Below are 18230 nucleotides of genomic sequence, written 5' to 3'. Positions count from 1 at the left end.
TCGCATTCCATTGTGCAAGCTAGTATATAAGATAATAAAATACGCCAATTCATAAAGTTCAAAGGGACACATTGAACGATAATCGGAATTATGTTTTAATATATGTATTGTGTGTATATGAAGCGACATCTAACAACGATATGTGCACAACTGCGACAAGAGAGTTCAGCCATTAGACGCGATGTGGCGCTTTCTTCTTCTTTTAATCCATAATACGTAATAAACAAATTTTCAGGGAAAAGAATTAATGTATGTATATAATGTACTCTTAATTACAAAAAACATTCTTCTATAGCTTCGAATATGCCTAATTGCTTATTGTATTCTAACAATAAAAAATGATTATTAAAACTCTTAGTTGCTTGAAATTCAACAGCCTTGTCTTATAATTTCTATGACAAATTTTATCATTTTGTAAAATTCAATTGAATAATAAATTTGTAAGGAAGTGGATTGTCGGTTTTATTTCTATTTCAGAGTTTTTAAACAAATCTTTATACCATAAGATTAAACCTCCACTTTCCAAACGTTATGGAAAGAAAAATGGAAACGATGAGAAACAATAGGCCGCAGGGGCAGGTTCTTTGAGATTGCGTTCGCATAAACGACATCTGAAATATATTTAAAAATAGTGCGAGACTATTGAAGCATTTCGCCCCAGCTGGCCTCTCGCCTCAGTCAGGGAACATCTGCGGAGCAATCTCGATCCTTGCGTCATTATTCTTTGTGACCGCGCACCATCGATTCACAGGTTTCCTCAACCATGGAAATTAATCAACCTTAGACCATGATCAGAACTGATAGATAATGGGAAAACGTGACGTTCGTCGTGGCAAGATTCACCGATCGAGAAACTCGATTCTATCATCTGCTCTGTTTTCTTTTTTTTTCTTCATTCTCATCTTCCTTCTCTTCTTCATTTCTTTCTTTCTTTCTTTTTTCCTTCTTTTGGATCGGCGATTCAATCGAAGAATTGTTCGATGAAGCGATTTGTCGGCACGCGGTTAAAGGGAACTTTATCGTTCAGCGGTCGCGAAAATAGCGAGACGGGAATGTTCGCCGATCGAATTTCGCTAGTCCAGGTGCTGAGGAACGGGGTAGTGTATGCACGCGATACAATCAATTATCGATTAGGAAACTGCAGTTTTTAGCGTAAACGATTCCTGATTGCGAGCTTTTCCTACATAAATGTTACTGGACGAAGCAACTGTTACGTGTACGTTGAATCAATAATATGCGTATCGATCATTTATTCTCTATTCTCCTATTCTAAAAACGGTTCACGCGCACGGAAACCAAACCAACGAATGTACTCGGTGCTTTTAATGCACCGTTGATTCTATCATTTCGTAATTATAAGCTGTTTTATACATAAAATAACTTTGTACATTTGCCTTGAATTTATTGGGTTGGCAACTAAGTGATTGCGGATTTTGTCAATACCACCTAATGACAGAAACCGCAATCACTTAGTTGCTAACCTAACATTTATCCTTTCAATGCAGTCTTTGACGTAGACTATTGTACACTAAGACGTTCTATAATTTTATTTACTTATTTAAGTACCATTTATTCAATTATAATTTTTGAATTTCCATCGGTAGGTTTATTCGACATTCCTCGGAATCATTTTTGAAGAAATATTTGGTCCTAAATATCTCAAAAATCACCTAATTCTTACATCTTCTAATTCATCATTTCCCCGTCTATTAAGTAGCAATAAGTTTCAAAATCGGATTTCTCCAATAATCGTACCGAAAGAAATATTAGGTTGGCAACTAAGTGATTGCGGATTTTGTCATTACCACCTAATGATAAAATCCGTAATCACTTAGTTGCCAACCTAATACATCTCCCAAATATTCTCCAGGAATTTAAGTAAAAAAGAGAATATTGTTAAATAACCCAATTGTCGAGTAGCATTCAACGTCATGCATCGATCGCCAATGTTCAGGTTAGTAATCCTTGACAGTCGTCAACTTGAGCGATAAATCGATGACTAAGGTGGAAGAAACGAGTGTCAGGATATGACATCGTGCTTCCACGTAACGAAAGTGAATTTACGGAAAACAAGGACCACAGTTTGATAGTCGACGGTGTAATATTCATAAGCGGGTGTCGTAGAGAGCGAGCGCAGGCGTCGTTGTCGTCTTCCACGGTATCCTCCTGTTTGCCTACGCGGAAGACAACGGTTGTTCGTTCATCCGGCACCAAGTCGGTTCTCCTGAGCCATGTCGACCACTGTGGTAGCAGCGAGTGTGTTCCTGCTTGCCTCGTTCCTCGGTCCTGCCATCTCTCTAACACCTATGAACATGTGTAAGTTTTGTCTACGATGGCTTTGGAAAATTTTCTTTGCAATTTTCAAACGGATTGAAACGTTCGAACGACGTATGGGTTTCGTGGAGTTATTTTGGAAAAAGATTCACAAGTTGATTCGAGATGTCATTTTTTAAAAGGAATATCAGATGAAACTCTTTTACTTTTGTTTTACAGAGCTTTAGAAATTGGTAGTAGATGATTTGAAACTGTTTTGACTTTTTCTTCTTTAGTTGTTTTCATTTCCTTAAAACAATATTCTCAAATGCTATAGTTCGTTACTTCTTAGTGAAATGCCGATCCTGCACAGTGTTATTCATAATTACTCTGCTAGAGTTAATTATTGTCAAATGCAATGTTATGAAATATTAACGAAAATTAGATACATCGGTTGCACTGGTTAAACATTGATTGGGTCGCATGAAACTTTTCTTCGTTCTCGATACATCGATAGTAGTTGTACCATTGTTGAATTATTCACGCGATAAACGTTTGACTAATACCTTCCGTATCTTCTGTGCCAACTCGAACGGTTGGTCCCTGGTCCTTGACATAGAAAGAAGTTCGACGAAAGCTATTACCGATGATTGAGACCGAAAAAGTAACAAAACGACACAGATGGCGATATCGTCGCACGATCGTTGCTTCAGATGATACAAACGCGGTGTAACTTTTCGCTCTTTTTTCCAAACAACGAGGGAAGAAATTATATTAGCTTAATGAAACTTTTCCTACATGAAGAATAGCAACTTACAGCATAATAGATGATTATTGCACGATTAGATTCTATCTACTGAAACGAAACCATATGAAGCAATACAATAATGAATATCAATAGCGAGGTAAATATGTCACGTGAAACGATGACATTATAATATGTACTCTTTTAAAAACAGCTCCTTCCCTTGATATGTAAAAATATATGTAGGATATCTTACTACGAATTAATGTAGCTAACTTAATTTAAAAAAAATAGCGAATGTGAAAAGTCTTTGAGAGATTTCTTGTTTAAATTAATTTACACTGTAGTGATCTTCTTATTTTTTTTGTACAGTGATAGTAATAGAGGAACCAGATAAGGCGATACTAAGCATTCTGAACGATGCTGTACCTCAAGCAGAAAAGAATTTTGGTGAAAACATCATCGCCGTCCATATTTCCACAGTGCAAGTAGATCGTGCCAACGTAGACAGCAGTTACGAGAGAGGTTAAGAAGCAAAATGTGTCGTGCAGTTTTCACAGCTTTCACGACCACAGTTCCAATCGATAGCGATCTCTGCAAGTTGTAATGAGCGATTTCAAAGCTTAATTGCTAATTTTATCGCAAATATTCATATAAGGAATTTAACGAAAATTCCAATTTGCTTAAAAATAGATTTATCCCTTAATATTGCAAAACTTAATTGTTCCAGACATACTATATTTCACTATAAAAATTTATTATTGTTAATTTAATTTCTGGCTAATTTTCAAGCAATTTACAAATAGCTTACAAATTTCTTCACTCTTCAATGTTTTAAAATTAACAATATTAGACATGTAATACTCCATGATGAAAATTGTTTTCTTGAAAGAAAATAAGAAACAATGGAAGATAATTTTATTTGTGACTAATTCTCATACGCTTTGCATCCTTTTGATCGATCTATCGATGATAACTGTGCAACATCGACGAGCTTCTCCGACATGATCGCGCTTCATTCTTATTTTCGTTTCGTTAAAATCAACTTGCAGTATGTGCTGCCTTATTTAAGGGAATCAGTATCATACTCGACATGACCTGGACTGGTTGGGATCGCCTACGAAACTTGGCCGACGAGAACGGAATAATATACAAACGGGGCGATAGCAATATAAACCCGTACATCCAAGCAATCGACGATCTTTTGATGTTGAAAAACGCCACGGACGTGAGCCTGATCTTCGAAGATGAAAGGGGTACCTTCATATCAACCTTCGATCGTTTTTCATTTCGTGTCAGATGTTTGAAAACTGATTCATACCCCTTTGCAGAATTGAATCAGAGTCTCTACTATTTAATTGGGAATTCGATCATAAGACTTGTGGTGATCGACGAGTTCACGGAGAAGACAGTGTCAAAGATTAGGAGCATGAGACCGTCGCCATCTTATTACGCGATCTACGCGAGCACAGCCAAGATGGAGGATTTCTTCAGAACGGTGATTCCTAGAAAATCTTTTAACCTGTTAATCGGAGAAAACACGCTAACCTGTCTATTGAATCTTTAGTAGTTTTAATTCAATTTACTAATTCTATTTAAAGATCGCTCAGTTTCCTTTAGTTGTTGTTTTATTTTTCGTATACTTGTAAGGATTAAAATCGAATTAAGATTTTAAAGATTGATTAGACAAGGAATGAGCAGGTTAACAGGTTGAACGATTCAGTATAAAAACTTAGCTTGTAAATTTACTTTGGTTATGAAATTTAGGCCATGCAAGGAGGACTGGTCACGAGAAATGGAGTATGGAACCTGGTGTTCACTGACAATAATTACGAGACCTTTAAATATATCAACGGAGAACACCAGTTGGATGTTTCAATTACTATTCTATCGATGAAGAAGGATATTTGCTGCAGACTAATCGGTGAACCGGCTTGCACTTGTCCCTCTGATGTTCAAGTATCTAGACATTTTTTATCGCGTATAGTATTTCTCGATTCAAACGATTCACTTGCTCTTTTCGTACCTTCCCATGTTTCTAGATATTTGCACATTACTTTAAAAGATTAGTAGGCCTGATAGTGAGTTTAATGAGCGACCTGCAGGCGTCTGGCATCAGCGTGGAACCAAAAACTGGCCGATGCCCTTCGCCAAACACGAGTCAAGCTTCGAATCTCACGTCTGAGGCATTTAACAATAATATACTAGCGGTAAGTTGAATTTCAGTTGTTCGATGATTCTCAGAAAGAACTGAAGGTTGACGGAAAAATGTTGTGACAGAAATTAGGAGGTAACGACACGTTCGAGTACTGGTCAGAGAAAGGAATGATCACTTACAAAGCCGAAATTGAGTTGGAGGAGTTTAATGGGATTTTGGAGCCGCTGGCCACTTGGACGAGGCATGGTAAAATCAAAGAAGCTGAGAAAAACAAGATAAAGCCCGCTAGAAGATTCTTCCGAATCGGAACTGCTCCTGTAATTGACACTCATTACGATGTTTGCATCACCATAATTTTGACAACTTTAATTAATGCAAGTATTACAATTGCATTAGTCAGTGCCTTGGACCGTTCCCAGATTGGATCCAGTAACTGGAAAGATCATGAAGGATGAGAACGGAAATGATATGTGGGACGGCTATTGCGTGGATTTTGTAAAGAAATTATCCGAAGAGATGGAATTCGATTATGATCTCGTTGTACCGCAGGATCATCAATTTGGGAAGAAATTATCTAATGGACAATGGGATGGCTTGATTGGTGACCTTGTTAAAGGGGTAAGAAGTATGCAAGAAGGATGTTAAACTCTGTTGAAGTACTTGTATACTAAACTTGATAGTGCCCGTAATTCTGCAACCATTTAATCTTGTTTGTAGAAAATTTTATCTGTTTAGACCTTTCTAATGATACAAACTGTGTGATTCCTCTTGGTGACATTTGATTTTACTCTTTATTATTCAACAAACTTATTGTTAGAAACTTGTTCTTATTACAGACATTTATTTTGTTTTCCAGGAAACAGACATGGTAGTTGCATCATTGACAATGACTTCAGAACGTGAGGAAGTGATCGATTTCGTCGCCCCATACTTTGAACAATCTGGCATATTAATTGGTAAAAAGTTTCTATTTAAAATATTTAAAAAAAGTTTTATATTTTACACTCATGTTATTATGTTACACTATACTATTTTGTGTTATGTATAGACACTATATACTATACTATTACGTTCACTATTATTATACTTAAATTCACATTATGTTTTTAATCTACGTAAATACATATTATGTAATAATTTTTCATTCCAAGTGATGAGGAAACCTGTGCGCAAGCCGTCTCTCTTCAAATTCATGACAGTACTGAAAGTCGAGGTATGGTTAAGCATCGTCGGGGCACTAACGTTAACTGGCATCATGATTTGGATACTCGACAAGTATTCTCCGTACAGTGCCAGAAATAATAAACGACTCTATCCATATCCTTGTCGGTAAGAACTGTACTGCAAGCCTAGTTTCGAAGACTCATTAAGGGACATTTAGATTTAGATTTCGGGAAATTGCCCTTAACGATTCTTTTATTGTATGCTGTTATAATACGTCAATACGTCTCGGGAAGGTAAAGAAATTGTCAAAAATAGTGCTTCAATAGGATCAATGTCCTGTATTTAGGGAATTCACGTTGAAAGAGAGTTTCTGGTTCGCTTTGACGTCTTTTACACCCCAGGGTGGCGGCGAAGCTCCTAAAGCATTATCGAGCAGAACATTAGTGGCCGCTTACTGGCTGTTTGTTGTCCTAATGCTCGCCACGTTCACCGCTAATCTGGCTGCTTTCCTTACTGTGGAAAGAATGCAGGTGCATAAGTTTTGTAAATGGATTTAGAAAATTTCGCACATACTTTAGAAGATGATAGTTAAATACGCATTTTGTTCCAGTCTCCTGTGCAATCTTTGGAGCAATTAGCGAGGCAGTCAAGAATCAATTACACCGTGGTGGCTAATTCTGCGGTACATCAGTACTTCATGAATATGAAGAATGCAGAGGATAAGTTGTACACGTGAGTCTGAACTTTGGATCCCTGTGTTGCGAATTCTCAACTAAATGGCGATCGGTTGATATAGGTAACCTTGGACGAGATTATCGTTCAAGGTGGAGGTAAATTAAATATATCGAGTATTAGTATGGTTTACTTGTTTATTTGCACTTGTTAGTATACAGTCAGCAGAAGCCTTGTCTCGTCCTTATGTGTTGACTTTCCGTCCCCGGGTTTACCACTGTTTATTGTGGACTCTCGTAGCCGTATATCATCTGGTATTGTCAGCTGTTTACCCTAGACCTGACCCCATCGGGCACTGAAGGTGTTTTTAGCCTCTTAATGAGGTTCGCATCCGTAAGATTTACAGCTCAGGTAGGTAGGCAATTCGGACTTTTCCACACAAGGTAGGTGTATTGTTCGAGTCATAAACAGACGGCCACTTGAAATCCCAAACATACCGCCTCCTTTAAACGGGCACGTTCAAAAGTTGTCTGTAATGATGAAGTGTATAATTACACACATTCGGAAAAGATGCAGATTTAGCAGAATGCAATTGTGTACAAACTATCTTATTTTCTAATTGCTCTATGTATTCTACTGGTATGTTCTGGTTTGTTGTATTTCTGATTTCCTCGAGTAGACCGTCTCGTGCATATTTACACTTATCAATTTCAATGTTGACCTTCTTTAAAATCCAATCCAATATTGCAAGTTGTTTCAAATGCTAGTTAGATTTTATTGCTTTCCCTTGAGATAAAGTACTAATGATAAGTGCTAAATTTTGTAGATGCCAACGTTCAATTCAATGATTTTCTGTATGTATTTTAAGCAATCCGGATAGCAGTCATTCTCTTCGTTGCTAATAAATTCACCGCTGGAGTCCACTGCCCAGGAAGTGTCGTTGGGCACCTTGGTTCTGAGCTGTGGTAATTGTACTAGCTTGGCATGTGTCCCTTGGCGCCAGATTATCCACGGAAGACGAGACCTGAGCCGTCTTTCTGTTTCTTCCTATTCTTCCCAGTCGATTGGACGCAGTTCATTGGAATTTATACCTACTGACGTTTGTAGCCATCCTGGTTCACTGTATCGATATTTATTCGTTGTTGGATTGTTCCTACTAATTAAGGAAACGGACTACCCTGCTTTAACTCGGGTATCAGGGGATTGTTGTTCTCTGATTTGACCAGCATTAATTTTATTTTGTTCCCGTGAAGTGTCACTGTGCTGGAACTGTTCAAGGAGCATGCTGCCCCATCATTTCTGTCGAGTTTGTCGTTGGGAGACAAGGAATGATTCTACTGATCGGTAGTCTTCAAAATATCTTCGTAATCCGATCTTCAGGCGAACTTCGATCGTACGCCTCTAAAATGTCCTTGATAGTGTTGCGAGTTCTTTCGAGCTTCTAGGACTCGTTCTAGTTTCTAATTGCTCATGCAGGATGACATAGTTTGTGAAAGGACGTTGAGCGTTGAGTCTAACAAGACTCTGCACTGTTGCATTTTTCCGGTTTGATCACTGATGTTTATAAGGTCCGTAGACAAAACGACGTTTGGAAATATCTTAGATGCGTGACCTGTTATATTAGTTTAAGTTGGCCGCCATGATTTATCTATATCCGAATTAGGAGAGTGTGGTGCCATTTACGGCATAACTTGCAACTACCAGATGTACATTTTGTCACGGAATGTGTGCTACGTAAACAATAGAAACAGAGATTTTTCTACTGACATAGACAAAAATTTTTTGCGATTTCGTGTTGTCTGAGATCCGTCAAAAAATTTCACGTGATCGGAGATTTTGGCATCCGTTTGCACATACCGCCTTGGCTCATGATACGTAAACTATACGGACGGGTAGTAGGGCGTGATGGTGTTTGATATGTTGAGCCTATAGCTTCTAACATGTTGCAGCGACTGTGTAAAAAGTTGAACAGTTGTCCGACGTTTGGAAAGGTTGTGTGGTCTGTCCGTGTGATGTATTCCTTCCATCGTAACTGTGTGTCGTGATCTAGCTTCGATGTAAACAAATATAGTAACACGGTATCCGCGGTTGGCTGATTGAGTGATAGCAATGCTTTATAATTTGTTTAAATAGAATTGTATACCTTGGTAAGATGGCCGCTGTAAAGAAGAGACGTCGAACAATGCTTTCAAATGGTTGGCCACGATTTTTCCAAGTTGATTGTATTGTTTCTCCAAAATTTCCCATACTATAGGATAATTCATGGCTGTATTTTCCAACGACGCTATGGCAATAGCCGCTTCCTGTGTTAAGCAAAAGCGGAGATATATTAATCTCTTACAGTCGTCAATACGCGAATTCTCGTGTACTATGATCCCGAAAAAGAAGGTAGTTGAATTTTAGGCAACTTTATTAAATTTAATGCAACTTCATTGTCGATCCGCCGTTTAGCGATCTCAATTATATCAGTAGCGCGTGTTTTATTTTCCAAGAATTTATATTTTAGGGCAAGGCGTTCATCTTGTGTTTGATCCTCGTCTATCTCGTTTAATTCGCTTTGATTTTTCCTAAACGTAGCATATTCTGCCTCTAAATACCTGGTATTGAATGACGGTTACTGATCCTCCTTCCTCATATTTATCAAGTACCTCTTGAAATGCTTCTAATTCTTCCTTGAATAATTTTCGTTCCATTTACAATTTTCTTATGCGTCCTTCTTGATTGGAGGCCATGGTGTACGCGCCTAAGTTTCGATATGATAACTTTAAGCAGTTCGCAAGGGAGAGGTGACTCAACAAACATATGACTTATGTTTATGTTTCGAACGAATTGATACTTCGTCTGCTGTGCAGCGAGATATTGACGGTATATTTCGCGATAAAGGTATAATATTTTCTTCCCGAAGGTGACTCTTGTATTGACTGTGATCGGTGTATTCCGATGGAGAGCTGTCCCTGTTTATTTGTGTAGTGATAAATAGAATGTGGCGATAAATAGACGCCGAGGAAAGCACCTGTAACCAAAGACTGACAATACTTGTCCCGACTGTTTGTTGACGTAGGTTATCTTGCATGAGGATGTTGTGTGCGGTGTATTTTGCGATGAAGCTAGTTCTTTCCCCAAGATGGCACTCACGTTGATGTTATTTGTCTAACGATCTTGTTTTCCTCCAAACTGTTGCTTCCTCCAACGACACAGATATCTTGCTCGAAGTTAAATGGCGGTCGGTTGATATCACCTTCAACGAGATTAACGCTCAAGGTGGAGGTAAATTAACTATATCGAGTATTAGAATGGTTTGCTTGTTTACTTGTACTTTTTAGTATGCACGAAGAGGTTTACATTCTCATGGCGATGGATGCCAGCAGAAGTTTTGTCTTGTCCTTATATACTAATTTTCCCCCAGTTTTCCATAGTTTATTGTGGATTTTCGTGGCCGTATATGGTGTTGTCAGCTGTTTACTTTTGACCTGACCTACCCAACCTACACCATCGAGGACTATTATTCACTATTTGAAAAAGAAGCCTAAAAATGATTTAAGTGGTTAATTATATTTGCGGTAATGACTTTATTTAACGATTTTACATATTGTTTTTACAAAACATCAAATTAAAAGTATAAAAAATATAGGTAAAATTAAAAACATTAAAGATGACTAAAGATAAGTAACACGACTTGAACGTTTTAAATTAATGATGCATTTTAATATTTTTTTATAGTGTGGTATCGTTCGATTATAACTTTATTTAGTCATAATTGATAGTGTAACTTTTTCATTCATTTTAACACCACTAAATTCGTGTATTTTATTACATACTATACTTTATAAAAACAAAAAAAGTGATTATTTGTCCTTCATAAAATCTCCCTATTCAGTTGGCTAAGTGTTAAGGTGTTCTTAACCTCTTAATGAGGTCCGCATTGTAAGGTTCACAGCTTGGGAAACAGGTGGGCAATTTGGACTTTTCCAAACAAGGTGGATTAGACAATCAGTAGATTAGTAAATTGACAATACGTACGATTATGCTGAAACAGTATTATTGTCTGCAATGGCCGAGTGGACTCTGTTATTGAAGGTTATGTTACATGTATTATATTCCAGGACAGGGCTACAATACTACAATACTTATTATTTATGTTATTCATTTTTTAGTTGATTTTACAATCAACGACCATTTCATGCTTTAGACACTTTGTTCTGAATAGATTCCATTCCGATGACTTCTTTAGTCACAAATCGGTGAATCGACTGACGACATAAATTTTTACAAACGATACAGACGGTGAGTTCTCGGCCATTGGAAACAATCCTATGACAAAGAATGTTACAAGAAAGATTCTATTAATCTTTCGTGATTTAATGTTTGGATCACTGGTGTCGAACGAATTAATAACATTTCAAATATTGAAATTTACAAATTAATCATATTTATTCCTCCCATAAATCTGCTCTAATTTTTCCCAATTTTATTTCACAATTAGGGTATGGAAAGAAATCACGTTAAACAGTACCAGCGACCAAGTAGAGTATCGAGTTTGGGACTATCCAATCAAGGAACAATACGGCCACATATTGCAAGCTATTACGCAGGTCGGCCCTGTTGTAAATTCCAGAGAGGGTTTTCAAAAGGTATGCGTTGACGATCAGTTGCTCGTGCCAGGCAAATCGGTGAACACAGCCATCGTCTTTTGCGCCGTTTCAGGTGATAGAAAGCGAAAATTCAGAATTCGCTTTCATCCACGATTCATCGGAGATAAAGTATGAGGTAACGAGGAATTGCAACCTGACTGAGGTTGGGGAAGTGTTTGCGGAACAGCCTTATGCAATTGCTGTTCAACAGGGAAGCCATTTGCAGGAAGAAATAAGCAGAAAGTATGTTTTTGTATCAATGAGTTTGTACTAACCCGTCCTGATGAGTTTGTACTAATCTATCCTGATGAGTTTGTACTAACCTTACCTATCCTAACTAATCCTATAATTTATATAATTATAGGTTTCTATCCTATTTATATCAATTGACTTGTTGTAGAATTCTAGATTTGCAAAAGGACAGATACTTTGAAATGTTGGCATCTAAGTATTGGAATCAATCGTTGAAGGCTCAGTGTCAGAATTCTGATGACAACGAGGGAATAACATTGGAGAGTTTGGGTGAGTTGTTATGAACTAAAATATTTTAATAATTCAAAATGTTGAATACTTGAAATGTAAAGATAGCTTAATATTTACTAAATAGCAATTTTCTGAATAAATAAAACAGAAAGGTTGGATATTTTATATCCAAACTTCAAAGAATTTTATCTAAAAAATATAATAATAGTAATGTATAATATAATTAAATGTACATGATAATTTAATCAAACAATTCCACGTGTTTTCAGGTGGAGTGTTCATCGCAACTCTTTTTGGTCTCGCTCTAGCGATGATCACGTTAGCAGGAGAAGTGTTTTACTATCGAAAACGAAACACACAAGACAAACAAAAAGATAAAAAGAAAGTGAAAACCATCGACAACGAGAAGCTGATTATGCAGAAATTGGCCTCGAAATTGCAAATGAAACCTGCGCCGACCAATGCGTTTTTCGAGAAAACGATGAATCCTCCCCGCGTGTCTCACATTTCCGTGTACCCTCGCAATTTCACTTTCAAAGAATGAAAAACTTCATAGAGTAAATTAACATGATTTAGAATAGAGCTTATAATGTACGGAAATCTTCTTGTACACACGGTCAAATCGTTCTGTACTCGAATGACAATTTAGATTCGATAATAATTTGAATAAGAAACGATGGCAACGTAAAACGAGAGTGAAAATAAAGTTTCTAGCTAGAAAACGTAGTTTTACAAGAACCAGTATCCTTCACTGTTTTGCAATATTTGTCGATTCTTTACGCCTCTCGCGAGCCCCGGAAACAATCGTAAATCGACGGATTGTATTAAAAGATATTTCACTTTCGTTTTAATTAACTCTGTACTAGCAGCTTGTAGTCACGTGAATAAACAATTAAGAATATTTTTTACATGTTTTGAAAATTTTTCATTTTCCAAATTGTCCTTCATGCACCAAGTGCATCAATTACGAGAGAAAGAATCGGCGATTTCCCGGTAAAAATATACCAATACCTGAGGATGTTTTTCCCAACGATGCCTCTTAAATCGATACCACTTGCAGGTTATTGTCCATCGCGACATTTTTTACCAACTGCGGTAACGGAATTGCATAAATGAAAGTGAGCAGTTAGCGATCGGTCAGCTGTGTCGCTTCGATTCGTAACATTCTACCGCTATGACAGATATATTCCCTGAATTGGTCTACGAGATAAATCTAAACATATCCAATTTATCCATTCAGCAAATAAACCGCGACAATTAAAATAATATTTAGTTATATGATAAACGATATTATCTATGATTATAAACATGGTCTATGTATATTACTGTCCTTGTTAATTAAAATGGTATCGTATTTGGTATATTTCATTTTCCAAATATTTTGAAATATTTGAAGCTTTTCTAACCTTTTAAGTTATAAATTTATAATAAAATATCTATAAAATATCTTAATAAATATTTAATATCATTCTACTGTAAGAATAATACTAAGGTATTATTAAACGTAGAATAGTTTAAGAACAATAGTTTAACAAAAAATACAACAGAAAAACAGCAAAAAATATTAATAGCCTTGTAAAACTTAATCGTCGACACAATTTCGAGCATCTTCCTGGTGAGAAATAAAAACTAACGCATTCGTGTGCCTCGCTACGATTTTTCTTGCTTTTAACGAGACAAAAATGATCAACCAGTGGCCACGGACGAGCAAACAGCGTCCGCCACTGCTTTACGCTCGCTGATTCAAATCATTCTGGTCGACAAGCAACGTTCACCGAGTCCGGAGATAGTTTGTGTTTCGCGAAATCAAAAGGTGGGGTGCTGATCTTTTGGATCAGCAAGTCGATATAAAGGCTTTCCACGCGCAGGCAAGATCATTTCATGGGAAAGTGATGTGGCTCGCCGAACCGGAACCGGAAACGCAATAAGTGTCCACGATCGGCGATATCTCGCACCATGCCCTTCTACAAGTTCAATTCTCCACGCCTTGGTGGAATGTTTCTGGTAACATCGCCTTTATAGTTATTTATTCGCAATGGAGTAGTCGCATCTTATTATTGTTCAAGATTATCTGAATGAGTCGTACATTGAAATTTTGTTAGTCAATATTTAATTGTTTACTTCATTGTTTCAGATTTCGAAGCCTTTTAATATCTCTTAATAAATACATTCTCTGTTCTTTACACTTTTTATTGGATTTTTTATTAATAGCATAAATAGTCAAATTCTATTATTGGGTTACCAACTAAATAATATTATCATTAGGTGGTAATGACAAAATCCGCAATCACCGAGTTGCCAACCCAATAGACATGATTTTTCGAATAACTTTGTTTCAATGTTTCATAGAATTGACCGCCGTTAATCGGTATTTAGTCAAACTTTGAAATTTTTAAATATCTTTTAATAAAATAAATTCCGGTTACCTATACCTTTTACTGTATGTTTCGTTAACATTTTTACTAGTAATATTTATCGTGGTTTCTATCATTTTTCGGAAAAATGAATATGATTTATTAAAGAAAAAAACAAACACATGCTTTTATATAAGAAGATTGAAATAGATTGAAATTAATCTTTTCTGATGCAGATGTATCTTACGCTGACGATCTTCTGCGTGTTAGCAAATGCCGAATTCTACAAAGCCTTATACGTCGACGATTACCCATGGATTCGCGCAAATCGCGAGATTCCTAGTGAATCCGCCTCTTCAGACCACTCGTCATCTTACAGTCGTTTCTTAGAGTCCAGAAAGAAGCACCGTTCGTTGGATTCTGCCGAGTCTTTCGACAAGCCTAGAGAATGGTACTCGAGTTCCGCCACTAAGAAAGTCCCCACGGAGAACAAGAACTTCAAGAAAGTGATATCACCGTTTTACACCATAACGAACAAAGATTCGCAAAAGTACAAGGACATGGTGATGAAATCCGGTGTTCCGTATTGTCAGGAGATCAGGAAGAAACAAGTTAATAAGAACAGCGACGCGAAGAATAGCATGGTCTGTTACAAATGTAAGAATCCGAAAAGTGGCGCCACTTACGAGCAATGCTCCTATCATTCTCAGCCATTGACCGATTCTAGTAACGTGGAAAAGATAGCAGTGCCACCTTCAGTGTTCAGAAGTAGGAGATCCAACTCTGAAGAAGCTTTTTCTGGTTTTAAAAATTCCGGTGATTACGGAAGACACGATAATCCGTACAGATTTAACGAGAAGATTTTCTCCGACGCCACGGATGATGTTCCGGCAGAGTATAAAAATAAAGATGAAAAATGCGAGAAAGTGGTGAAGGATTCCATGGTGTGCATGGTGTGTAAGGATACCAAGAGCAATGCAAAGTACGAACAATGTTCGTATGTTCGACAGCCTAATGAGAAGAGATACGCTTATAGTAAATCTAGCTCACATAAGAATCCCGAGACATTTAAGAACACTGAAGCTGAGAAGAATGATAATAAGGACGGAAAGAGATATGACAAAGAATATTCGGCAAATAAACCGGTTAAGGAACGTTTCGGTTACGTCGATAAGGAAGAACCAGAGGGAAAATCTCTCGAAGAAACCAAGGACTCGTCTGATAATTGCAAGAAGGTGCAAAAGGACACGAAGACTTGTACTATCTGTAAAGATCCCAAAACAGGTGGAAATTACGAGAGATGCTCGTATACTTATGAGCCAGATGACAAGGTCTATAAATATAGTAAATCAAGAAGCTTTGGATACCCTGACAGTTCTTCCGGAAATAACGATAAGAGAGATGCTAGTGACAAAGAAGACAAGTCGTCTGAGGAATCACGAAGTGAACCTGAGGAATCACGAAGCGAACCTGAGGATTACAGCAAAGACTATACTATTCCTGAAAGTTACTACGAGAAAAGTCAATCCGCTCCATCGAGTTCTTACTTTAAAGGCGACGAATCCAAGTCGAATTATGGTCAGGGTGGTTCTCAGGAAACTAAGTCCGCCTCTGACGAGGATGAATCTTTATCTGGCTATGAAAGATCTAAATCAGAGTCAGAAAGAGTGGCTGAAAGCATTGAACCAAGTCATTGCAAAGAGGTTCAAAAGGATTCTATGACTTGCAAGGTCTGTAAAGACCCAAAGACCGGAAGTAACTCTGAACAATGTTCGTACAAGTATCTACCAAATGACAAGAGTTATTCGTATTCGAAATCTAAATCATTTGGTAGCCCAACTGAATCAAAAGACAAATCTTACGACGGATCCGAGAAGAAAGAATCCAAGGAGCCTTACGAAAGTCCAGGCTATGATTATTCTTCTAAGAAGATGCCCTACGTTACCGACAGCGATATCAAAGACGAATTTTCGGTTTCTGATCAGACAAGGCAATCGGAAGCAAAAGAGGAATCAGCGAAATCTGCTTTAAAGAAAAGCGACGTAGGCTTCTACGATGCGTTCAAGAAGAAGGCAGAGATTCAGAAGGTTCTTCAGGAGTTCCAGAAGGAAGATCGTTCCAACTGTAAGAAGTTGATGCGTGACAAAATGACTTGCTACCAATGTGTCGACGAAAAAGGTTTCCAAAAGGAAGAGTGCGCTTTTGTAACTTCTGAAGAACCATCTGTCGATAAATCGGATTATCGAGAAGGGAAAGAATACCATGTAGAGCCTACCAAAAAGGTTCCCAGGTCAATCATCGCCCAACATCTTCTGCATGATCTTCCTATCGAACCAGAAGCTGCCGCAAGTGAAGGAGCATACGTAAAACGAGAACAAGCAGACAAGGAGAAGGATTCTGGAGAGGTTGAAAGATCCAAGGAGGTTGAACCTTACGAATTCGCAGCAGAGACTAAACCTGTGTTTGATAAGGTTCTTGGATTCACACTTCCGGCATACATGCTGAGTACTTCCGAACACGAAGAAGAGTTTGATAAGATCGTAGCGAGTAAGGGGATTTAAAGATGTTGTTTTTGTATCTTCTTGATAGATTTGACGATGCTTAATCGCTTGTAGAACTCCTCGATTAAAAATAGAATTAAAGTTCATATACGAAACTCGGATCTAAAGGTCGCTAGGGGTATTTTAATTGATAAAAATATAATATTTTTTAATCGTTTATATTTTACTTCCATCGTAAAGTTATTTAGTATATAAGTGGTACTGAATTGTTATATGGTTTGTAATTAAATTTCTTCTTGTTTAAGCGATGGTGAAATTAATGTTTGCCCGATTACGTGGAATTGCGTTACGGTTACGCTCGATCGGACAAGAAATTAGAAACTTCGCTTGCTGCATTTATTGCCACCGACTTTTTATTAAACGCTATTTCGTTTTTTTTATTTTTTATTCTGTATATGTAGGGGAAAGAGAATAGAAGATTTCTTCTGTTCATATTTCGTGAGAAGAAAGTGAGAATACGAGAGTGATATCTACTGTCGTTCTATTTCGTCATGGATGACTGGCTGTGGATAAAGAAACCACCTCGACAAAATCTAACAGATTACGAAATATCGTTTTTCATTATAGCTTTATTCGTCAACCGAGAAACCTTTCGTCGTTTTAATACAACTCATTATTCCCTTGGACTATCCATCTAGAAAACCATTTCTTTTTTCATATACAATTTTATCATTTAATAGTTCAATCTCCAATTCAGAGAGACATAAATTTTTCTCAAAAATAATTTTAGTTTCCAATTAACTTTCAATGCATTTCACTTTTACATTCCCATCAACATTCGCTTATTTCTTATTCATTGCACAAGATCCTCCGTGCTTTTCTTCAAATTTCAATTTCCCAAATTTTCTAACCTATCTCTCTTACACCTTATAGCACCTGAATTCTATCTTTTTCAAACTTAATCCATTTCTCCTTCGCACCTAAATAAAATTCACAAAGTTAGTTGCAACAGATCCTTCTAATCATTATTTTCCAGCCTGCAACGTCAAAAATCTTTTCAAACAAAATCTACTTTTTTCTGCGAAACTCCCGAAGCTTCATCATTTCCCATCTGACAATAACGAAAGCCATCCGTTGGTCGTCAATTGAAAAATACAAAATCCACCAAATTCAACGCAGCAGATCCTCAAATCCTTCGTCTTTATTATTTACATTCGGAATATTAAAGATTAGCCCCTTTCGATCTCAAGCCGCCCCTGTTCACCTGCA

The 18230-nt window shown here is 37.2% G+C and overlaps 1 protein-coding gene across 1 annotated transcript; it reads left to right on the top strand.

The window, feature by feature from the left end:
• Window positions 1–1992: 1992 nt before the first annotated feature.
• LOC117242748 lies at window positions 1993–17231 on the top strand. Its single transcript, XM_033509663.1, has 17 exons — window positions 1993–2316; window positions 3371–3523; window positions 4051–4254; window positions 4330–4496; window positions 4766–4957; window positions 5041–5208; window positions 5279–5473; window positions 5553–5774; window positions 6013–6112; window positions 6308–6485; window positions 6667–6850; window positions 6931–7052; window positions 11476–11623; window positions 11697–11866; window positions 12024–12145; window positions 12376–12647; window positions 14697–17231. The coding sequence occupies exons 1-17, from the start codon at window positions 2232–2234 to the stop codon at window positions 17019–17021; spliced, it is 5007 nt and encodes a 1668-aa protein (XP_033365554.1). The 5' UTR covers window positions 1993–2231; the 3' UTR covers window positions 17022–17231.
• Window positions 17232–18230: the final 999 nt, after the last annotated feature.

The sequence above is a fragment of the Bombus vosnesenskii genome, unplaced genomic scaffold (genome assembly GCF_011952255.1).
Source record: "Bombus vosnesenskii isolate JDL3184/JDL3185 unplaced genomic scaffold, Bvos_JDL3184-5_v1.1 scf7180000016278, whole genome shotgun sequence".
Lineage (NCBI taxonomy): Eukaryota > Metazoa > Arthropoda > Insecta > Hymenoptera > Apidae > Bombus > Bombus vosnesenskii.
Note: the sequence above shows the minus strand (reverse complement) of the source record. Positions and strands in the feature narration are given on the sequence as shown.